Genomic DNA, 23,515 nt, shown 5'->3' with positions numbered 1-23,515 from the left:
GTTCATGGTGTTATTCAAGTTTTTGTAAAGGTTAGAATACACTAAACAACCAATGGGTCAATTTCATAATATTCAACACAGATTGACTCCCTATTCTGTAAACTCTTGGAAGAAAGTTGGATTGAACCCTAAAGCTTTGATCAAAACCACATACAAACCCACAATCTTAGATTGGAATCACTGTCTGAAACCTAAATCTTAGATTTCAATATCCTGTTTATGGACTTGAATGGTTGGATATTCTCTCATAGTTGTTGGATTTACTCTGCATCAATGTCTAGAATGCTTGGATATTCTTTCATAGTTATTGAATTTACTTTATATAGTGAAGCTATCTGAGATTCTTGAGTCGCTTAACCCAAGTTTTTGGCACATTAGAAACTACCAATGCAAAACATTGGAATTGTTTCGTTACAAAATTCTTCTAGTTGATTCGCTGAAAAATGAAAAAGAAAATTGCACCTTTGGAGTCCATCTCCTGATTGATTAGGAAGTCGACTCAATGTTTGTCTTAGATTTTGTTCTAACCTTAAAATTCAACCAACATCACCTAAGCCATTCCATTTCTCAAAAGTATTAATTGGATACTTAATTATTGACTCCAGCTATCATAACAGGCAAACCTCAATTGGTGTTTACTTCTTAAACACCAATATTTATATAGTGTAAATACAAATACCATCAGACAACAACAAGCCAAGAGATTAAATCTCTGCACTTCATCTTCCAATTTCCATAATCCATCCAAACATACAACCAGATTCCATGGTTGCTCCTCCTTCCGGATACTAATTGCATAGGGTGTTGGCTATGGATAGTTGCTCCACCTTTCACAAACAAAATACAACATACCACTGTTTGATTTTTCAGAACTCACATTCTTTATCATAATCTTGATGTTTCTACAATTTGCACTACCAACAACTAAATCCCAAATTTCTACTTCCATCACAACTTTGATACTTTTATGAGGATGCCCAAGAAGACGTGAAATTTAACTTATTATTTTCAGTCCTTTTCTTTTCTGTAAAGTTGTTCACACGAGTTACTCTGTAGACGACCACACAGAGAGTCTACATCTATAAATTAAATAAATGGGAGGTGAAAATAAATATAAATATAATTAAGTATGCAGGTAAGGCAATTTAATAATAGTAACGAAGAGTAAAGGTCTCTTCAGTGCATCTGACACTGCCCTATAAGTACATTCTGCTTCTTGACCATTCAAACCCCACCAAAAACAAAAAAATGGCGGGAAAATTTGGTGTTATTAGAACATTGGGCGCCTTTTCCCTTCCTCTTCCTCTTCCTCCTCTTCTATATAAACCCTACCCTCCATTTCAACCTCCTTCATCAATTCTAACCGTTCAAAGTCATCGCCTTGTTTCTATAATGGCTCAACCTCAACCAGAGACTCACGCCACCAACGGCTCCTGCCAGCCATCGCCCAAAATCCCAAAACTCCACCAAAACGACGACGTTTCCTCGACCCCTCCCTTTCTACGCGTCAAAAAGCTCTCCGACAAGGCCGTTTTGCCCTCCAGGGCTTCCCCTCTCTCCGCCGGTTTCGATCTCTCTAGGTATACCTTTAAACTACGCTCTCTCTTTCACTATTTTAATTAACTAGTCATTGAAAGATTATGAGATGACATTTTGATAGCGCCGTGGAGACGAAGGTGCCGGCCAGAGGAAAGGCTCTGGTAGCCACTGACATCAGCATCGCGATTCCAGAAGGGACCTACGCGCGCGTTGGTAACTTTCTCTCCGTTTAAGGCCTTTTACAATTTTTATAGCCTTTATCTTTTCGGTTTGAGTTAAACTGTGTTTGATTACAGCTCCACGATCCGGGTTGGCATGGAAGCACTCGATCGACGTGGGTGCTGGGGTGATTGACGCGGATTACAGGGGCCCGGTTGGTGTGATACTGTTCAACCATTCGGATGTTGATTTTGAAGTGAAGGTTGGAGACAGGGTTGCGCAACTCATCATTGAGAAGATTGTGACTCCGAGTGTTACCGAGGTTGAAGATTTGGACGAAACTTTGAGAGGTGAAGGTGGGTTTGGATCCACTGGGGTTTGATTTGTTATGCTCTGTTGGTTGTTTTGTAGAGCGGTTGGTGGGGCTGGAAACGGATTAACTCCTCTTTAGGTATTATCTATGGATGTTATCAGACATTATATGTGTAGATGCTTTCTGTCTTCTAAACCATGGTTATTATAAAAAGAAGTTAAAATTCCGTAACCAAGATTTTCGGAGGAAATTTTGCAAATGCCAGTTCTAGGTTTAAACGCAGTCAAAGTTTTTTTTTTTGGGAAGGTTTTCAGAATTGGGAAAACTTGTTTTCGAATTTCTTGATTGCAGAATTGCTTTGACGAGTATATGTTAATAACTTGGAGAATACTCAACATAAATTTAACATATGGACATTGATTTGAGTTAACCTTCATAGTTTTTGAGCTATAAACTAAAGGAAATCTTGTATATGATAGACCTCACTATTATTCTAGTAGTTTCTTAAAGCTTTTATTAGTTGTATTCAAGTTCTTTTTCTAGTTAGTGTTCCAATTCTGTCCAAGTCATGGATAGAGTATTGAGTTGGAGAAGTTTCTTTAATTGACTTATTAGATGCTTAAGCGGTTTTAATCTCCTCTTTCACATCATCTTTGGGACTAATTGGGCTGTTATGTCAGCACTTTCAGAAGACTGCTTGATAAGAACTTTTCCGTAAGGTTATTTCGGAACAAGATTTTTGAAGGTTTCTAAAAACTTTATAGAAAGGACATTCTAAAAGGTTTCAAATTTTAGTGTTTTCGGACCAAATATTTTGTAAACGTTATTCTAGATTATGTACTGTAGATGATATCCAGAATTCTCACTTTGAAATATATTTTACAAGGATGTTTTCAGAACGTTTTATGCTAAAGCTTCTTAATACACATGGAAAACCTTTTCGGAAAATTGTAAAAATAAAAAATCGTTTTCGTCAGAAAGATGCATAAAGAAATAATCGGATGAAGCCAACACATGGCCCATAACTCATTTTATTTTTCCCTATTAAATTGCTTTTAAAATTTAACTGGGTTAGTCTGAAGCCCAATAAAAAAACATTAGAAATTAAAGGAGTTGATTGGGTTTTACATTTTACACCCTCATGAATTTAAACCCCACCCTCTTGAGGGATGAAATGGCAAAGTTGCCATTGTGTATTTTAGAACGTATTTTTTAATATGATAATCTAAAATGTAATAAACACATTTTGAATTTTATAATCTGTAATGTATTTTTTTTATGTGAAAATACCTTTGAAATGTTAATTTAGAATGTAATAGTGTTTGCATATTTAGAAAGACATTTTTTATCTAAAAATATATTTTAAATAATTTAGAACATATTATTATATTTTGAAAATAAGAAGTATAAATAAAGTTAATTGTTTACAAGATTAATATATGTGCGTGTAATTCTTAATATATGAGTAAAGAGTTGTTGAGGCAACTCATTCTATGTATAATAATATGTAGACCACGTTTAATGTTTGTATGAAACAATATTTTACAATTTCACCTTCACTAGTTTTAATCATATAATGCAATGGGTAAATATCTATAATATATGAATGTAAACACACTAAAATATACATTAGAAAAATATATCTAAACAAAACGATCAATGCATACTAACATCTATTTGAGACTTACTTTGTAATGAAACTTAGTCTGGTCTACCTAGCTGGAACTGCATTTATGGCTATGCTACCGAGTGAAGACTATGAGTACATATGAAATTACACAACCACAATGCTCACCAATCATCATCACCCATCAGTTACACTAACCACTACTTCTGACCAGTGCAAGCCACCATAAATGGTATAAATATAAAAATACTTCAAAATAAAAAATATTGTTCTCCACATTTGAAGTAAAATAGTCATTTAAAATTATATGGGTACAGGTTAACATTCATGAGTTACTGAATGCAAAACCCAGTTGATTTTTGTCTGACAAAAAGCTGATTTGCTCTTCCCTTTATGCTCACTAAACTTATTCCATTTTTGTAGTTTTTTGAAATGTGAATGATGTTCCACAGAGTAATTTCTCTTGTATTATGATACAGTTAAAAAACTAATTTTAAAAAACTAAAAAAGTTAACACTTTTTACAACTAAATTCTAGAAGTGTTAAAATTTAAACCTCTAGAAACTTAGTTTATGAGGTCAGAGGCTACTTTTTATTGTCTTCTTCACTTTGATTGAATTCTCCAATTTACACACCATTTATGGGACTCAATACTTTCCACAAAAGGGAAGAAAAAAAAAATAACAACTTCGAATTCCAAGGCCACTAATGATAAATTTTAATTTTAACCCAATTTTTGTCAAAGTCACCAAAACCTTTGAGAAAGTGTATATAAAGCATTTATATAAACTTTAAATAAACTATATACAAAGTAATTGATCACTTTTTAATTTAATTAATATATAAAATATAAAGAACATATTATAAAAATACAAAATTAATAACTAAAGAATTAAATTTTAATTTTATTATTTAATTATTATTGTATATTTATGTGTGTATATAATTTTATAAAAAATAATATTAAAATAATGATGATGATTGTTTTCAAATAAAAAATTATATAGTAATTTTTAATTATTTTATTAAATAAAGTAAAATTATCTAAAAAGTAGTTAACAAGTAAGATATTCCTTTTTTGTACAGTGATATAAATAATTTTATTTCTATTATAATAAGTTACAGTGTAAAAATATATTATTTATTCTAATTTTGAAATTTAAATTGAATAAAAAATAAGGAAAAAAAGGGCAGTTTAAATTTTATTTTTTATAATTAAATTTTCTTTTCTTTATCCTGCAATCATATCCAAACCATAAGTGGTATCACTTTGGGAAAGACTGGGAGATAAAGTAGTAGAGAGCTGCAATTATGAGTATATTATGTAGCAATAATTTATTTATTATATTTATAATAGATTTTACTTTTTATTAAAGGAATGTGATAGCCTTTTATTGGTACTTGACATCTCAATTCAAGAAAAAATAGTTCATCAAACTTTTCCACTGCCACTAATATCAGTTTATGACCTTCTTTTCCAAACTTTAACTTCATTTCAATAATGTTGAAACCAATGCTGAATCAAGTTTTTCTTTTGCGTGTGTTAGTGAACAAAGTTCCACATGCTTATTAATTACTCATTAATAATCCCTAACAATTATGATGAAGCGTTTATTTAAAGCCATAGTTACTACATTTCAATTAAAATGTATACTAAATTAAAAAAATTTGGTAAAAATTGAGAGTATTTTGAAACAGCAGTGGTATATAAAATGAATAGAAGAAGATGCATATGAACATGTGAGTGAGTGTGAACATTCTTGTTGAAGGCCCAAATACCAACAATAATCCAAACGAATATAGCCGTTGCTCATTTTTTAACCGTTTAATACAAAAAAACTGGCAACTTTCTAGGTTTACACTGTTCCTTTATTAATCCGTTATCATGCGAATTTGAATCCTGAGAGAGAAGACAAACACAACATGTTACGTTGGAGATACCCATCTGGCATATGTACCAAAGATCCAAATTGTTTTGCAAATTATTTAGTTATTTCAGAAAAAGCTAACAAATTGAAGGTTTTGTCTCAGTGGGGTCATCTGGGTCACAACAAATTTGAATTTTTTTCCTCTATCTTTCATTTTCCCCTTAGTATTAAAGTTAATAAAAAATGATTCTTGGAGAACGTTCACTTTCCACGAGCCACAACCTTTGTTGTTCTAATTGAAATTCAAATCTTCTTAAACTCCTTTTTCTCTCTTATTGGGGTGCCCCTGTTCCTTTGTTTCTTCGAATTCTATCTCACTCTCTTTGTCATTTACCACTCTTTCTCTAGCCCCTATGGGTACATGTTTGAGCAAGAAGAATGGGTCCTCCTCTACTTCATCCAACACAGTTTCTCATTCTGAGAACTGTGTCAGTGTCACCTTGTCCAAACCCACTGACCCGGAGGTGAGCCTCAAGAAGAAGACACTGCAAGAGAAACATGACCCTGAAGCAGCACCACAAGATGAAGGTGAAGTGAGGAAAGAGGTATTCATCATCAAACACAGGAAGAGCCATGATGATAGGGAAAGAACAACAACCTCCAAATCCCCACCTTTTGTTGTTCAGTCACCAGCACCACAACAAGGTGATGGGGCCTCCTCCAGCAATGAAGAATCAATGGTTAACAAGTTTGCGCCTTCCACTCCAAACGTTGGTTTGGGAGTGAGGACTTCAAGCTGCACCAAAGAAGAGGTGGATGCAATTCTGATCCAGTGTGGGAGGCTCAGCAGAAGCAGCTCTTGTAGAAAGTACTCAGGCTCTAAGAGAAGTTTTGATTTTGATAACTGTGACAATGACACACCTTCTGCTGAGGATGACCAAAGGAGAGCCAAGGGCAGTGGCAGTGAGGAGAACGATGTGGCAGCGGAGAGCCGCCGCCACCGCCAGTCCCCCAGGCGTTCTCAGGGAAGGAGAAGAACCCCAAGTAGGGAAAGAGACCAATCCACTGGCAAAGAAAGAAGATTGAGTAGGTCTCCTGGTAGAAGATCATCTGACACTTCTGCAAATGCAAGCAACAACAATGCAAGTTCTAGGCCTGGGAAAATGGTGTCCGTTCCCCCCACTGTTTCCTCTTTGGCTATGGATAAGAGTAACAATTGTGGTGGAGAATCTGGCACCAAGAGGATCACTGTTAAGAGAAATGTTGGAGATGTTGGCTCAAGGGGTGCCGCATCACCACGTACTCAGTCTCCTGCAAGAGTTAATGGGAATGTGGCAAGTGCTAGAGTGTTGAGTGAGAATCAGCAGCACCAACAACCCTCTCTTAGCCGTAATAACTCCTCAAGGAAAGCAGAACAATCTCCTTACAGAAGAAACCCTCTTAGTGAGGTTGATAATAACAGCAAGGTACAACAAAACAAGCCCAAAACTGAAGCAGAAGCCATGCAGGTAATCACTTGGTATCTGGAAAGAATTGTGTTATTGTTGTGATTGAGCTTTTATGCCATTGGGTTAAATGAGGAATGTTGATTTGTTTTCATGATTAGTTGTAAATTGTAATCATTATTACCTTTCCTATTTATTAATTTAACTATGGAAGATTCAAAAATTGGCCTGGTTTCGGTAATTTTCTAGTTACTATGGTATTAAGATGATGTTTTGCCATTCCCACTGCAGAAACCAAATGGCAGAGTTGCACTGGAGAAGGGTGTGACTGTGAATTGCAAGACAAAGGAGCACCATGAGGACGTGTCTTTAGACAGTGCTGTGGTGAAGACAACGGTGGCGTCATCAGGGGTTGACAACCTTAAACCCCAAGGTTTAACAAGAAGCAGATCTTCTAGAAGATCTAGAGACCTAGACATCAATCCTGAATCTGTGGTGAATGTGAATCCTACACATTCCTATGCCTCCCTACTGCTTGAGGACATCCAGAACTTCCATCAAAAGAACACACCACAACAACCTTCTTCTACATCTCTCCCAGCTTGTCTAACCAAGGCTTGCTCTATCATTGAAGCTGTTGGCGATCTCAGCTACACCACCAGCTCCAATTTCTCCGGTGCCTTCTCTGAGGACAGAAAAAGTCCATCCACTCAACAATCTTTCAGGAATGGGTACTACGGAAAGAAAGTGCAAGGTTCCAAGGACCCTTTTGTGGAATCTGAGGTAGATGTTGGTGATGATGTGATGGAACCGAGTTTGCACAAGTATGTGACGGTGAAGAGGGGTAGTGCGGTAGTTGACATGGATGACCAAGAGTCTTCAGGAAGCAACAGCTTCACTGTGAGCAGCAGTGGCCAACATCACTGGGGGGCCATTTCTTGCTCTTCATGGGAACCAAACTCTGCTGACTCAACAGATAGCTGGACTTCAAGATTGAGCTCAAGAGAAGAGGGACAGAAAAGTTTGGAATGTAAAGTGTCCTCTGATATCAAGAAGAAGAAGAATTTGAATAGCAAAAGAACAGACTGTGATCACGAACACAGCAGTGGCATTGGACGTGGCAGGCTTGGTTCTGATAAGGGTGTGTGTGTGTGATGATGATAATGCATGAATTCCACCTTTTTGTGTTGTATCTTAGATGTTCAACGAGGTTGACATTTCTGATGTTTTGAGTTGCATACTCGCAACTATTTTTACTTGTTTCATCAAGGCCAATTCAAGTTGATCTCTCTTCTGTTTATGAACAATTTGTGTGATTGCTCCTGAACTTGTGTTATGGCAGCATTATATCATGCTCTTCGTTTCTTCAAATACACAGAGGGAAGATTACAAACACCATTTGTGTATCAACCATAATTAAAAGTGACTGCTCAAACTCTATTCATTTGTTACATAAACTTAAATCAATGTTTCAAAGATTTAGAACTTAGTTGAACCAATGATAATACAAAACTATATTTTACTCATAAAAAATCTTTTCTTCCCCTTTGTGTTGCTTTTCCTTGCCTTCTAATGTCATCATCCATTGCACATTTCAATTCAAACTATTAACTAATTATTTAACTTCAAGTATTTTATTTCATTAACAAAAAAATAAAAAGTAGAGTTCTGTAAATTACAAAGAGTTGCAGAGATTTTCTTTCCAGTGATAATAATGATGTAATATTGAACTGTATGTACATTGATTTCGTATCAACTTTTTAATAATAATAGTAATTAAAATTTAAAGGCATGGCTTTGACTTGGTCTTTTCAACAGACGCGTATCTAGGGCAAAACAACTTTTGTTGTTAAAATTACCCAAGGAAACGTTTTACTTGTAAGCAAAAAAAGATATATTCTAGAGACTTAAGACTTTTAGAAGGATATTTTTTTTAGCTTTTCGTTAAAGTCAAGGAAGACCCTAAAACAAAACTATAATTTGTTAATTGTAAATATTAAATATTACAAAACTAATTTTTTCTTAATTTACGTTGGATTTCTAATACATCTTCTTCTTATAAAATTGATTTATAAGGGGAATCCTATGAAGCTCAAACACTCTTATTAAATGGCATGTCGGTGTCCGATACTCGTATGACACCTGTAGGACATGTATCCGTGTCCAATTCAAAGAGTATTTGTTAGATTTCTGACAATTCTAGTACGGTTCTAACACAATTTAAAAAAAGAAAAAATACATTAATTTTCTAAAATTCAAACTTTATTGTATAAATTGTTATTATGATTATAAGAATAAGAAACAAATCTTTGTGAACCAGTCATGAAAAACATCTTTCTGCTCCAAAAAGTATTCTGGAACATACTTGTGCACATAAATCTTTATTGTCAATTTATATAATATATAAATTCGTGTCCTACATTTTAGAGATTTTACAGATTTTACGTATATTAGTATCCGTGTCGTGTCCGTGTGAGTGTTCTGTGCTACCTAGGGGTGAACCTATTTATATGTTGTAAATGAATTTTTGTTTCATTTAAATATTTAGATTATTGTGGATTAGTTGTGACATTTATTCGTTATGATAAAATAGTTTATATGCTAAAGAATTATTATCGTACAAGTCATCAAAGAAGATTATAATACTAATTTTGTGTGACATTTAATATTTATTATATTGATGTGGGTTTGCTAACCTACTCACCAAGCTATTAAGGTGGCTGAATTGTTTGGGCGATATTTTAACAGAAAGATGATACAAATTATTGGGTAATGGAATAAAAGATTATTAATTATCATGTTCCGTTTCAAACTGTAAAATAAAATTAAAAAATGCCTTATAATTAAATAAGGAATGGTTTGGCATAATAATTTAGTGCCTTCAATTTAAAATTTGCACTTCTTTAAATCTGGAATAAACAATAAAATAACTAAAAACCCTATTAACTAATCCTTTTGGTTATTTTTTAATTATTCATAAAACATTGTTTTTAAATGTTTAAGATACAAAAAATACGTAACAAAACATAATACTGTAATTAACGAACCAAATTATATTATAAGTACTACCAGCATTCTGTAAAACAAACGTGATTAAAGTAGAACTAAAAATTAATTATATAAATGTCAATATTATTAAAAAAATTAGAAAAACACATTTTTTTTAAAAAAAAACTTAGTAGTAGTTATATTAATATTTTAATATCGCATCTCCACGTGTTTGTCCATACTAATTCCCAGAGACTTTCCTTTCGTTTGACAAATATTCTCATATAGCTGAAATTTGTTGAAAAAATTTCAGTATTGCTAATAATATGTAATATTTTAGTAAATCAACGTTCTTATTAGAGTTCAATTTTTTATTATGTGCCTGATTTAACACGCTATTTATTTTTTCAAACAGCTATCTCTTAAAACATAATAACTTTTAAAAGATTCTAATGGAACTTTAATCCCTTTCTCTTTCCATAGAAGAAAATTCTAAGACGAAAAGATATTTATTAGACGTGTGGTAGTTTTTAAAATTACCAACCTAATCACACTTAATAATATATTATAAGCACCTTGTTATTTCAAAATAATAAAATGCATATAAATTAAGTAGAAGATATAAAAGATCGTAAGAGAAAACAATGTGATCCATAGATTGCAAATAATTATTATAATTTTTTCTGTTGCATCATTTTCATATTTGTTTTTCTTTATACCCTCAAATTTTTTGGTGTAGCCGTTTAGGTTGAAGTGTTTGGTAGAATTTTGATGTCACGGAGAATTGACCTACAAAGGAAAATGGTGTAGAAAGCATAATAACACGGTTACGTCATGCAAATGAGAAACCAAGAAGTTAAAGAAAGAACCTTCGGCGGCTTTATTTCTTATTTCTATAAGGACACAAACATTGAACATTAACCTTAACATGATATAAGAAAGAAGTTATTGGTTTGAACAGTGTTAAAATTGATTTATGTGTGATGTGAATGAGAACAAAGTTCACTCTAAAAGATAAATATGAAGTCACACTTTTGGCCATTGGAGTCATCAATGGGAAGCTTCAAGGATTCAAACTGTTCTTTATAATCCATGACTTGCTCAAAACGTGTTTGTGTCAACCTTTGCTTCTGTTTGTGTGTGTATATATATATATACATATTTATTCCAAACAGAAGGTAAAAGAAACCAACCAAACCAACCTCAAGCACAACTTCATTGTGAGATTGTCCTAAACCAGATCAAGATGGCTGCAGACCCTCAGAAAATTCACCCTGTCCATGATGTTGAGGCACCAAACCAGCCTTCAGCACCCTTGGTGCCAAGAAGCATGTCTAAATCTGATGCAGGTGATCCAGAGAGAGGAGTGCAACAACAACAACAACATCCTCCACAGCACACCATTCCTGTGATGCATTCAAGGCCACCAAAGAAAAGAAGAAGCTGCTGCTGCAGGTTTTTCTGTTGGTTGATAAGCATATTGCTGATTCTGATTGTGGCCATTGCCATCACAGTTGGGATATTATACCTTGTGTTCAGACCAAAGGTTCCAAAGTACTCAGTGGATGAGCTCAGAGTCACACAGTTTGATACCTCTGACAACAACAGTTTATCTGCCACTTTCAACTTGACAATCACTGCCAGAAACCCTAACAAGAAGATTGGAATATACTATGAAGGTGGCAGCCACATAAGTTCTTGGTACGAGGACACAAAACTATGTGAAGGGTCTTTACCAAAGTTCTACCAAGGTCACCGCAACACCACAGTGCTTAGCATCCCTCTCACTGGCCAAACACAAGATGCTACTGGCCTGCAAAGTAGCCTTCAGCAGCAGCTGCAGGAAACTGGAAATGTGCCCCTCAATTTGAAGGTGAACCAGCCTGTGAGGATCAAGCTTGGGAAGTTGAAACTGTTCACAATCAAGTTCAGGATTAGGTGCAACATTGTGGTGGACAACCTTACTGCTAATAGTTCTATTAGAATTCAGAGCAGTAGTTGTAAATTCAGGTTTAGGCTGTGATTTTTATTATTACTATTTAATTTGTTTTATTTCTTTTGTGTTCTTTCATTGGGATTTCTTTTTTGGTGGATTTTTGTTTCCACCACCACTTCGAGATACTGTTCTTGTATTTTTATTCTGGGTTTTCACCCACTTCACTTACACATTATATCTATAGTATATGTTGATATTCTATATTTTTAGTACCGAAAATCGTTAAACTTTTATTCATTGGATCTGGACCCACATGACACGATTGCTTACAATTTTTTGGATATTTTTTTTTGTTTGTCTTTGTAAAATTAAAATAAAACGTAAATTGATAACGCTGATTTATAAGGTCTGGTCAGTTTTAGGATGCATAGTTAATCTTATACTCAAATGGTTTTCATCTCCTTGGCTCAAAGAAGATTTTTTTGAACAATGACTAACACAATTCTGCACTATGTTTTAAAATCCAAACTTTAGTTAATCCAAAAGCACTACTAAAACAATAACGCGTTATAAATATTAATAGTGAATAGCTTAAGGCTGCAAAACTTGGTCAAAAGGGAATTAATGAAAAAGACGCTTATATTATAGACCTATGCTATTATTTAGTCTTATTAGTATAGATTGCGTTATTGTTCGATTAGCATTTTTTTATCAACCAAAGTAGTGATTACCAAAACGAATAAAATATATATATAACTTATATGATAATTTATGAATGAATAACTGCGAAAAAGCTTTACAACATAAATAAATTTCAATCAAATTCAACAAATACAATCCTCATGGTTAAACTCGCAGAATTATTATTCTCACTTTTTTTTTCACGTTTAACTAGATGTAGTTCTTCTAATCTCACTTCTCCTATAAGCAGGCACCAAAAAAAATAGGAAAGGTGCAACAACATGCTGTGACACAGCAATGAGATAAATATGATTTACACAGTGTTTAGGATTACCATACAAAGTTTAATTAGAAAAATGTGATTTATATCAACACACCACAGGTATTCACTATCCAAGAGAAAGACATGGTCATCTCACTCATCTGAAATATGAACTCTTGGTTTACTTCATAATGCTAACAAGGGAAACTAGATAGATCCTTCAAGAGGCCTCTCAAAGATAAGAGGAAGAGTGTCACCATAGACGGCCAATAACCTCTCTCTATTCTCAATCAAAACGCAGACAATTGAACATCAAGTGTGCAGAATCTTTGATGCCACTTCTTTGGAGACATCCCTGCTATAGCATTTCACCATGCCCACATCAGAGGAAAAAAAGGCACAGTAACATAATATATTAGGAGTGTTAGAAAGAAAGTATTAAAGAGTATTGCTAACAATCCTCTATTATTATTTAACCAAGTACTACACATCTGGAAAAAGCAAAAGACCAAATAAATTATGAATCATTAATTTAATTTCATGTATTCAACCGTACATATATTTACATTCAATCTATTTCTTGCATAAGGCCTAAAAGCAACTGATAGAATACTCAATCAAAATGGATAAATGACCTAGCTAAATAGTGCACCAATCTTTCTTTTATGTTCTTGCTCGGCAATGCAAAATAAATATCTTTATTCTTGTATCTGTGTAATGCCAAGTGGTGTTATACTTCCAGCATTTATCACATCAGACCCTTGTCACATTACTGGTTAAAAGTTTCATCATTACCTTCATGAAGAAAGAATGCTACGAAGAGAACCAACAGTGCCTCGTGAACCACCTGTGCCTCGTTTCCTTGTCTAGAACAGGACATGTAAAACATTAAGGTAGATTACTCAATAAGATTAAGTATGGACCAGATCTCTCTCTCTCTCTTGGGGGTATGGGAAGAGTATTAGACTCACCTTCTCATTATTAAATAGGTCATCTGCGACAGCTTCCATTTTCTTTCGCCTTTTTTCCTCCTTCACTAACTCAGACATTTCGTCATCCCCGCAGTCAGAATCCCTGTGGAAGAAAAAAATGAAATATTAAATAACCTAATGAAGCATAGACTAGCGAATTTTTTGTTCAAAATAATATCAGATTTAGTATTATTCTCACTTGTATGGATATTTTGCAAATGGAACAAGATTGTCAAAGCTATTACCAGATTGAGTGTGTGCCTGAAATTCCATTTAAAAGAAAACTGGTCAGGGTAGGCACAGGTTTCATGAACCATGACATTAATAATATATGTTAAAATTTAATATTTGACATTCCATGAAGCAACAAGATTTGTAGGTATTTAGATGTCAAGATAAAATTCAATTACAAAAACCAAAATATGTTTGGTTTCAATTTTCTGCTATAAGCACGTTTTTAAGCAAGATATGGTATCAAAACTACATACCTTTCTGAAACATTTAAAATTTGGAAAACTGCTGTCTGGTGCAGTGCTTACGCTACTCCGTATGTTTGTATCTCGAACAATTAAATGTTGGCTATAAACAACATCTGAATTTCCAGTTTCATTATCATCAACCTTGTCTTTCTTTACTTTGACACCAACATTATCGTTACTGAAGCTGGTAGCATGTGATCTGACAGAAGCACCATCCAAGGATGTTTCTGTTTTTGCACGTTTAATGTCATGCAATCTGGTTAAAACATCATCTGAGGATGCCTCTATACTATCATGTTTTCTCTTATCCAAAGTGCAAGAATCATCATATATTTCTTCTGTTTTTCCACATTTTACATTATTGTCGTTGCTTAATGCCTCAGTTGAGCGCGCTGATGTGGCTGTTTCAACTTCAGTATCTGAATCTGCTACAATTGTCTCATCTGTAGAGCATGAAGACGAAACAAGTACTGCAACAACACAGAGCTTGTTATTGTAAACTGAAGTACAAATTTATTTGAGATAACATGCTGATTTACTGATAAGCTAATTTACATCCCTACAATTAGGGATTATATTGTATAATCTCGTATTTAGTTAGTTGATTTATTCCCTGTAATTAGAAATTTAATTTCGGATTGTGCCATGGTTCTTCAATAAAATGTAATAATATGTAAGTGTGTGCACATGTTGAGGTGATCAACCAATTAAGAAATCAAGATGGTTCTTATATTTCCAAGTGCCCATGTCAATACTACAAATGTGTTAATTTTTGTTACTTGGTTTCATGAATAAGAGACTTTGATTAATAAAAAACCTAGCAGAGATGCCAGATGGAAGATGCAAATTGAAATGGGCTATTTCTTTAAAAGTTGGCAATGCCATAACGCTATTTCTCCCCCTCCCCCCTTTCTTAGACCCAAGTCACACTTATAAATAAATCATGAAGAAGCGATAACAGAATCATTAGTTTGATAATCTAGACATTTCACCCTAGACAATAATGCAATAAATAAATGGAAGTTGCCTTCTGTGAAACATTGAATCTTCTGTATGCATAAAACAGCATACAGATAACAAAACTTATTATTAGTACCACCAAACCAAAATTAATTTGTAAGCCAATTGAACAGCAATGTCTTTCTTGTAGTCAATTTCACCCTCCTTTTTTTCAATTTCATCCCCCTTTAGTGGAATTCGAGTCTCACAATTTTACACTCAGCAGCAGCAAACACAGGTATAAGAAAGCGAAGAAAAGCAGTAGTAATTTTGAAATATTTACTGATTTGGGTTCTTTATTTATGGAGAGAAAAACAAAGTTTTGGACCGTGCAAATAATTACTTGAGATATAGAGAATACTTACTGCATGGTGATTTAAAGGTAGACAGATCTAGCTGTCCACTGAAAGCAGCACAAAGTATATCCATCTCACTAACTCTAAGCAAGGAACTCAGTTTATCAAAAAGATTAGTCTTGCATGCTGGTCCTTCTGGGATGACACAAACCACACGATTATCCTCTCCGTAATTTGAAGCCTACAAGAAACAAGTGAGAATCCCAATACTGAAGTACATAACTTTTATCCAGAGATAATCTGCCTGAGAATAAGTCTAGTGTCTAAAACAGAGAAATCAGAGTTGCTGACTAAGAACTTGAACTCTTTTGCTATTCAACGATGACTATCTTTCTAACTCTGGATAATAATAGAGAAGCGGAGATAGTCACAACAACAATAGACTTATTCAACTAGATGAAGTCAAGTGTGTGGATCATACAATTTCATCAAACTTGGTTAAAAATCAAATTCTCAGATATAAATCACCATGAAATCCATTTTAATAATTTTCTAAAATTTCCTTTTTGTTTTTTTACCTCTATTCACAGGGTAAAAGTCATACAAACTACTCCCCTCACTAGTGCCAATAATGGGTTTTTTTTCATGTGTCTAAACCACCTTAACCGATTTTCTATAATCTTCACTACAATTCATGTATTTCTTGCGTAGCCCTATATCTTAACACTCTCATTTTTACAACTCTTCACTTTTTTTTTCCTTTTGTTGTTCCTTTAAAATTCCACATTTACTACCATATAGAATATAGCTTGTTGTATACTATTATAGTTAAACCATAAAACTTCCCTTTGAGCTTCATATGCAATTTGCAGTCACAAATAACCCATGATGTATTTATGCATTTTAACCACCTAGCTTATATTCTATGTGTGTTATCTTCATTAATTACCCATCATTTTGTGATATTGAACTGATATAGTTAACTCAGAACCTGTAATGACATCAATTTTCCCCCCTACATCAATTCTATCCTGTTCTTTTCTAAAATTGCAGTACAACTCCGTATTATTCATATACCCCTTTAATTTCAACATGTACCAAAACCTCAATTTTAATTTTATGTCTACCATTAATTCCTTAATCAAAACTATATCACTTACACACAAAAATTCATAAATGGAAAAGAAAGAAATGAAATACATACTTGACTATTTGAACAAAAATCTCCAGCGGAAACAACTTTTGCACCAGCCACCTCCAATAAAGATTTTAGCTGATCCCGAAATTTATACTGCAAGCAGGAAGAAGAATTAAGATAATAATATTGTCAAGACGAGCTATGCTTCAAAAATATCAAGATGTTTCCATCTTATAGTTTCAAAAACACTGCATATTTATATATGAACATTAAAAAAAGTTCCAAGAATAAAGTGCAGAAAATGTATCAGCATATTTATTTAAAAAGGGAAATCTCAAAACTAGCTAGTACTATAATACTTAAGTTGGGTTTAGAGTGAGCATAAAAGACTTTGAATAACAAGTACCAAATGCTCAGATTCCAACAAAAATGTGTATCCTTTCATGCAATCTTCACGCGACCTGGGGTCAGCAATTTTAATAGATTCTCCGTCCACTGACACTGTTGGAATATATCTGCTTGAGAAAGAATAGGGAATAGAGAAGAAAAAGTAAGCTTCTTTAGTTAGCTTATCTGGGGTCAAGAACATGGAATATAAAGCTAGCATAACCAAACTCCAAAGTCAAAGCAATACTTACGAATGACAGCTAGGAATTTCGGTGCTGATATTCTTTTCTGCAAAAAACTACAAGGAATGGAACAAACAGTCACAGGTTAAACTTCAAACACAAGAAAAATTCCTCTACTGGTTGCAGACTAAATCATTCAATCGAATCTCACACTTCAAGACTATAATTAATGTTTATGCTTGATGATTTGTTATGATAAATGAATTTGATCAATTCTATGGTTTTGCCTATAAGCAACAATTAATACCATTATCATAGGCCAGCACTCGGAATACAAATTCTGGCATACAGTTCAGGGTATATGCTTCTAACAAACACAATAACTAGTGAACATGTAAAATGTACTCTCAGTGCACTAATCTAACCTTTTAAGTAGACTAGATCATGAGACTCTTATGTCAAGATAAAGGTCCACAAGCTACATGAAAAATTATGATTATGAACTTATGGTTGTAACTTAATTTTGAATTGAATTTTAGTAAATCATCCTGACAATTTAAGAAGGTAACTGACATCTAAATATATTATTGCTGTGTAATCTATAAAAGAATCTTCCAGCATTATCCATTACATCAGCTCTCCTTTTACATAACCTATTCTATTGTTGAACAATGCTATGTAAATCTTAAAAGATTTTAAAAGGACATGTTAAGAAATATTAAAACAATAAAACAAAAAATTCAAATATGACAAGTATGTAAGAAACTAACCTTCATGCCATCAAACTGTGAATGCACACGATCACTTGAATGTAAAATATTAATGAAAAGTTAAGAACAAATATGCAAACCTAAACGCTTATATACCTCAAGCCAATTTTGGAGAACACAAGATTTTTTTGCCACAACAGCATCAACAAGATCCTTCTTCAACGGCATGAGTTGATCTACCAGCACATGTGTGCACCCTTCACCTAAGGTATGAGTAAAACTAGCACCTACATTGAATGTATAAGTTGGTCAATATTCAGCATTCACATGAAAACAACAGTCTAGTGCTTCCAAAAAATAATTATTCTTCCAGTTTGGAGAGAAAAACATTAAATTTATAACTCAAGTCACAACATAGTGTGAAATTTTTCTGAACAAATTGAGTCTAATACTGCTTATGTAGCAAGATAAAGATTTTTCTGAACTTGTTATAATTTAAATTTACATAATACCAGGTTACCATCAAAGATATGCAAACTCTATTTTTCTCAAAATGATAGCTAATGTTAGTTGAAAGTTGAAACTACCAAAATTTAGGCATTTCATAATATCAAAACTGCACAATTAGAATGGGATAAAATAAAAGGTACATTAATAGTGGCCTTTCAAACCAATGGTCTCTTAAGTTATCACACAATAATACTGCTTCTAGCACAAATTTCCACCAGCTCGGTGTTTATTTCGTTACTAATTGTAAGTAAATGTATTTTAAAGCAATTACACAGCATGCATTCATGAATTATAAGAACTGAAGAACCTTCAGATGTTCTTTCCACCACTGACCAATTGATGAAATTTTCTCTTGAAGATCCACTTTATTTGAGCAACAGATGAAAAAAACGAGGGGTACATGGCAAAACCTGTCAAATTAAATTGTAAAGCTTTTAAGCAGACATAAGATGAAAGACAAATGTTATGAGATTGAATGTACATATACATACAAACTCAAATATAGAAAGGTACTGCAATAGCATTTCAAAATTAAAAGTGAATGACACAAAAGAAATAGAATCAAGTTGAAGGGATAGACATACTTGTAGGTAGCACTACCAGTGCCAAAAGAAACAAGGTCGCCATCCTCTAGTGGCGTTTGCTTGTTTGGTAGCTCATGAACTTTTTTCTTGGGCCCAACATTCTTGCTAATAAATGTCCCATACTTGGAGCAATCTCTAATATGTATACTGGGTGACAAATGAGAACATTCATTTGGTAAAGGATTTACCAGGTTCATTTTATTAACAATTATTTCTGCATGAACCCGAGAAACACCTTTATCTTTAGTGATTATCACATCACAACCTGTAAGAAGTTAGTAGCAAGTTCATACAAAGCATCATTATGATATCCAAAAATTCAATAAAACATAAAAATCATTAGAAGAGAAACTTAAAAATTGTGAATGAAAAATAAAAGGAAGCAAATTGTCATAACAATCCATTCTGAAAAGCCACCAGCATCTCACTTTGCTCTATATGGACAAAACAGTTTTAGCTTTAAAATTTAGTTTACTTTATTTCAGTTGCATGAATTTTAGTCCTGTGAAGAGGAGAGGGAGAGCAAGATGAACATTTGAAGATGTTGTCAGGAAGGATCTTATGATAAATAACATCTCTAAAACCTTGGTCTTTAATTGAGCCGAATGACAACAGACCTCCTCACTTATTGGAATAAGATTTTGTTGTTATTGTTCCGTTGTTATACTTGCTTTTATTACAGTTAATTACCTTCAACTTCACCAGTCCTTTGCTAACAGTTCTGTTATAGTTCCTGAATCTGGACAACGACAGGTATTGCTATAGTTTATGATACAGACTGGAGATCAAAACTATTAAAAGGCATCAGCATAACATTTAATCTGGGGTTAAATGGGGGTTGACTTGGTATAAGAGTCTATGTGATCATGTTGCCAGGAATTTGACCTTTACCACCCTCGTTGTTACTATAAACAAATTGTAAATTCAGCAAATTTTGTTCTTGCAGCACCACGATAGAAATTCGAGGGTCTACATAGAAGAGTAATTGTTTCCTAAAAAATAATCCAAAGTAAACATGCAGATAACCACCCATCAAACTGTAAAGGGTTTTCATGAGCGTGCGTATTAGAAACCCTAGTGGGATAAGCTTTTTGTTATTGTGTGCATGTTAGAGGTAACATTCACTCACAGGCAAGCCCTCATCTTAATAGCGTAAGCCCATCTTCCATATCAGTCTTTGAAAAAAACACTCATACCCAATTTCAATATCTTCACTCTATCAAAGGTAGGCTACTTCACCATGCCAGAAAAGAGTCCCTCGAGGATATCTTTTCAGCATTAGCAATGAAAATCAATCAAACACTTCAGCCACAGATGTCTAGATAATTGTTTAACCATCAAATATGTGCATAAGCCTTCAGTTCTGGAATAAATCACAAGGAACCACAAATTACAGTACCTTTTCGACCAACTTTGTAAATTCCAGTTTTGAAAATATAGTAGTTATCTTCACCTGCCACACAAATTTTCAAAAATAAAAAATACAATAACTGTCTTGGCACACCAATAGTATGTTAACAGAAACAGTCACAGACCTATAAATCCTAGAAAAAAGAAGCAGAAAGAAAAATAAAAGTTTCTTCTAATCATTCAATGACAATGGGTACCTGAAAGAGGATCAACGGGGAAGAGTCCCCACACCATGATTCTTCTTCTTAGTGAAACTCTGAAGCACTGAACAGAGAATGTGGAAAGGGAATAATTGAAAAGGAAGAATTTAAGGTGCTATGCAACGACGTGCCGTTTGTTTGACATCCAAAACGGCACAAAGTCTAGCAAGTTTACAAATAAAACGACGTTATCTGATTTTGTTTAAAATGTTTTTTGCCTTTGAAATATGATTATATTTTGCTTTTGGTCCGAGTAATTTTTATTTTGACTTTCTGTCCCTATAATTTACTTTTACATTTTTAATTTTAATATTTTTATTTAATTTTAATCCTTTAAAATGTATTTTATTATTAATCTTTATTTCTTATCAAATATTTTCCAAACGACTAATTCAAAATGGGAAAAAAATATAAAATTAAAAAAAAATGTTTATCAGGAATAAATTAATATAACAAAAACTGAAATAATCATTTTATAGATATAAAAATATAAAAACTAAAACAAACAACTACATTTCAAAAACTAATATTTTATTTTTTTATAAATAAAATAATGTAGACTTCTTTGATTTAATATATACTATTTCTTATCTTCTCAACATTATTCTACGCACGAATTATCTTATCAAGCAAGTATCACAAAGATTAGAGTTTGTTGGAAGAATGATTGCATGGTCACTGAAATTATCTAAGTTCGAACTAAAATACAAAAGCAGATGACTAATAAAGACTCAATTCTTAGCAAATTTTCTCATTAAGCTTTCATACCTTGAGAAAGACACGAATGGTGGTCCTCACTATGAATGGGTTTTCCAACAATAGAAGAAGCAAATATGTGGTGATCCTAAAGAACTTGATGACATTACTCTCGAGCAAATAGTTAGGTTCAACTTTGAAACATCCAATAACCAAGTTGAATACGAAAGACTAATCGTCGAACTAAGACTTGCATGGAAATTAGGTGTAAGTGCTAAAGTGATTTTCAGTTAGTTACAAAACAAATAAATGATGAATATCAAGCAAAAGAGCTTTTGTTGCAAAATAGTATCATATTGCCAAGAACCTGATCGAAGATTTTGACAAGTTCAACATCACTCATGTACCAAAAGCTACCATGATTGTGCTCATGTTGATGGAGGAGGGCCCAAGCTCACCACACGATGAAAGCCAAGCCTCCAAGACTAGACGGTCTAGCCTATGATGAGGAGCGTCTAGACTAAAAAAGGAGCGTTTATCCCATGAAAAGGAGCGTCTATGCCATGATGAGGAGCGGCTACATAAGGAGCGTCTAGGCCATGATGAGGATTCCTTCTAGACCGTCTAGCTTCACATACACATGGGTCAAAGCTACGGTTTTGGGAAGAGAAGACCTTTGTAATTGTTACATAAAAGGCCCATTAGGGGTGCTTAGTAATTAGAGTGGTGTAGAAAGCATATTTGTGTGAACATTCTAGAAAGACCATGGAGGGGGTGAGCATAAAAACTAGACACACCCCTCCCCATGTGCTCATTTGTGCACCCATGTGCCATGTGCACCCATGTGCTTCACATTTACATTTCATTTGGCTAGCATTAGGGTTGCATTATGGTCCTCCTTAGCCTATAAAAGGAGGAGCCTACACCTTGTATTTTCAAGTTTAATTGAGTATTGTTATGCTGCCAATTTTGTGCACTAGCTTTACTTCTCCTAGAAATCTAGGCTATAAACTTCAATCCTTTCACCTTTCTCCCTTGAGCTGGCCAAACCTCTCAAACCCATACTCATCATGCACCTTCAAAGCCAACACAACTCCTAGGAGGGCTTTGTTTCACTCACCCATTGCTTCCGCATCACTTTCACTACTTTGATTCAAGAAGAACACATGAAAATGCCATCACATGTACTCTCAAAGCTCGACAGTACTAAGACAATGGGGCAACATTACACTCTCATAAAAGGAACATTAACTACTCCAAGTTGGGATCATGACGATATGTTACCAATTGACTTGGGGAATGTTAGTTGGATGACCCTGATCATCAACTATCTGACCAACAATGCCTTCCCTGATGATTCAACATCAGCCAAGAAAGTACGATAAGCCTCATCCTACATAATGTACAATGGAAAACTCTTCCAGCGGGATTTTCTTCCCCATTGCTCAAATACTTAGATGAAGATTAGGCCTAATACGTCTTGGTGGAGTTGCATCGAGGAATACGCAGGATGCACTTGGGAGCCGAATGCATGGCAACGAGGGTTTTGAAAGTTGAGTACTACTGGCTCATTCATTAAAGGGGTTCTTATTTATTTATTGAAAATGTTAGAAGATTGACCTTCTTCTTTCCCTCCATAATAGTTTTATTCAATAGTCACTTCCTGGCCATTTACCACATGGGGAATGAACATTTCCGATCCATTCTCACTAGCGAAAGAGCAAGTAAATTTTTTGATAGATGACATCCTTTCCTAAGTCAAATTTTATACTCCAATAAAGGGAGTGAAGAATAAAGCCTGACATATCACCTTTTTAAAGCCTTCAGCATAACCTTTAAGCCCGACCATAGCAAGATCGGCATTTTCCACCTTCCAATAGTGCAGTATGACCATACATATTGCCATCATAATCTTGGCAGAGTCAAAACACCCTACTAGACCTACAACCTTAAGAAGCGTCGCACCATCAATTCGAACTTGGTTCACGTTAATGTTAATATGTCATAGCAAATTTGAGTTCGACATTGAGGTGGATACATGGTTTACTCAGGTTAGTGGACATTCCTTGCTTCGGATTAGCAAGTTCAACAATATTTGCTTATTTTTGGGAGGAGGAGGACGACAAGGTATGAAA

General features: G+C 34.0%; 4 protein-coding genes across 6 annotated transcripts; 3 read left to right on the top strand and 1 right to left on the bottom strand.

Moving 5' to 3' along the window:
• The first annotated feature begins 1,233 nt into the window (after positions 1–1,233).
• DUT1 (DUTP-PYROPHOSPHATASE-LIKE 1) lies at positions 1,234–2,242 on the top strand. The gene is made up of 3 exons (XM_068628809.2): positions 1,234–1,580; positions 1,661–1,752; positions 1,836–2,242. Exons 1-3 carry the CDS (start codon positions 1,249–1,251, stop codon positions 2,078–2,080), a joined length of 669 nt encoding a protein of 222 aa, XP_068484910.2. The 5' UTR covers positions 1,234–1,248; the 3' UTR covers positions 2,081–2,242.
• Positions 2,243–5,617: 3,375 nt separating this feature from the next.
• On the top strand, positions 5,618–8,278 carry LOC137823602 (uncharacterized protein At1g65710). Its single transcript, XM_068628807.2, has 2 exons — positions 5,618–7,014; positions 7,243–8,278. Exons 1-2 carry the CDS (start codon positions 5,920–5,922, stop codon positions 8,104–8,106), a joined length of 1,959 nt encoding a protein of 652 aa, XP_068484908.1. The 5' UTR covers positions 5,618–5,919; the 3' UTR covers positions 8,107–8,278.
• A 2,709-nt stretch (positions 8,279–10,987) lies between these two features.
• On the top strand, positions 10,988–12,138 carry LOC137825615 (NDR1/HIN1-like protein 6). Its single transcript, XM_068631327.2, has one exon. It carries the CDS (start codon positions 11,186–11,188, stop codon positions 11,960–11,962), a length of 777 nt encoding a protein of 258 aa, XP_068487428.2. The 5' UTR covers positions 10,988–11,185; the 3' UTR covers positions 11,963–12,138.
• A 678-nt stretch (positions 12,139–12,816) lies between these two features.
• NBS1 (nijmegen breakage syndrome 1) lies at positions 12,817–20,858 on the bottom strand. 3 transcript variants are annotated; one of them, XM_068631325.2, is made up of 14 exons: positions 20,682–20,858; positions 20,474–20,527; positions 19,075–19,339; positions 18,824–18,900; positions 18,137–18,267; positions 17,340–17,386; positions 17,108–17,216; positions 16,768–16,854; positions 15,633–15,804; positions 14,278–14,738; positions 13,989–14,050; positions 13,790–13,892; positions 13,614–13,684; positions 12,817–13,173 (listed from the first exon to the last, which is right to left on the bottom strand). In XM_068631325.2, exons 1-13 carry the CDS (start codon positions 20,716–20,718, stop codon positions 13,616–13,618), a joined length of 1,674 nt encoding a protein of 557 aa, XP_068487426.1. In that variant the 5' UTR covers positions 20,719–20,858; the 3' UTR covers positions 12,817–13,173; positions 13,614–13,615. The 3 variants fall into 3 exon arrangements, with proteins under 3 accessions (XP_068487426.1, XP_068487427.1, XP_090149608.1); XM_068631326.2 differs by having other exon boundaries at positions 12,817–13,176; positions 20,682–20,833; XM_090293482.1 differs by lacking the exons at positions 19,075–19,339; positions 20,474–20,527; positions 20,682–20,858 and having other exon boundaries at positions 18,798–18,900.
• Between the last annotated feature and the right edge of the window lie 2,657 nt (positions 20,859–23,515).

This window comes from Phaseolus vulgaris, chromosome 8, assembly GCF_051622355.1.
Source record: "Phaseolus vulgaris cultivar YP4 chromosome 8, ASM5162235v1, whole genome shotgun sequence".
NCBI classification, from domain to species: Eukaryota; Viridiplantae; Streptophyta; class Magnoliopsida; order Fabales; family Fabaceae; genus Phaseolus; species Phaseolus vulgaris.
The sequence above is the reverse complement of the archived record's forward strand: the minus strand, read 5'-3'. Positions and strand labels throughout refer to the sequence as shown.

Coding starts and splice junctions, on each gene's coding strand:
- NBS1 (XM_068631325.2), bottom strand. CDS start 20,718: ATGGTGTGGGGACTCTTCCCCGTTGATCCTCTTTCAG. Junction 20,528..20,681: donor CCCCGTTGATCCTCTTTCAG/GTACCCATTGTC, acceptor TTTGTGTGGCAG/GTGAAGATAACTACTATATT. Junction 14,051..14,277: donor ATTTTAAATGTTTCAGAAAG/GTATGTAGTTTT, acceptor ATGGAATTTCAG/GCACACACTCAATCTGGTAA.
- LOC137825615 (XM_068631327.2), top strand. CDS start 11,186: ATGGCTGCAGACCCTCAGAAAATTCACCCTGTCCATGATGTTGAGGCA.
- DUT1 (XM_068628809.2), top strand. CDS start 1,249: ATGGCGGGAAAATTTGGTGTTATTAGAACATTGGGCGCCTTTTCCCTT. Junction 1,581..1,660: donor GCCGGTTTCGATCTCTCTAG/GTATACCTTTAA, acceptor ACATTTTGATAG/CGCCGTGGAGACGAAGGTGC. Junction 1,753..1,835: donor AGGGACCTACGCGCGCGTTG/GTAACTTTCTCT, acceptor GTTTGATTACAG/CTCCACGATCCGGGTTGGCA.
- LOC137823602 (XM_068628807.2), top strand. CDS start 5,920: ATGGGTACATGTTTGAGCAAGAAGAATGGGTCCTCCTCTACTTCATCC. Junction 7,015..7,242: donor CTGAAGCAGAAGCCATGCAG/GTAATCACTTGG, acceptor TTCCCACTGCAG/AAACCAAATGGCAGAGTTGC.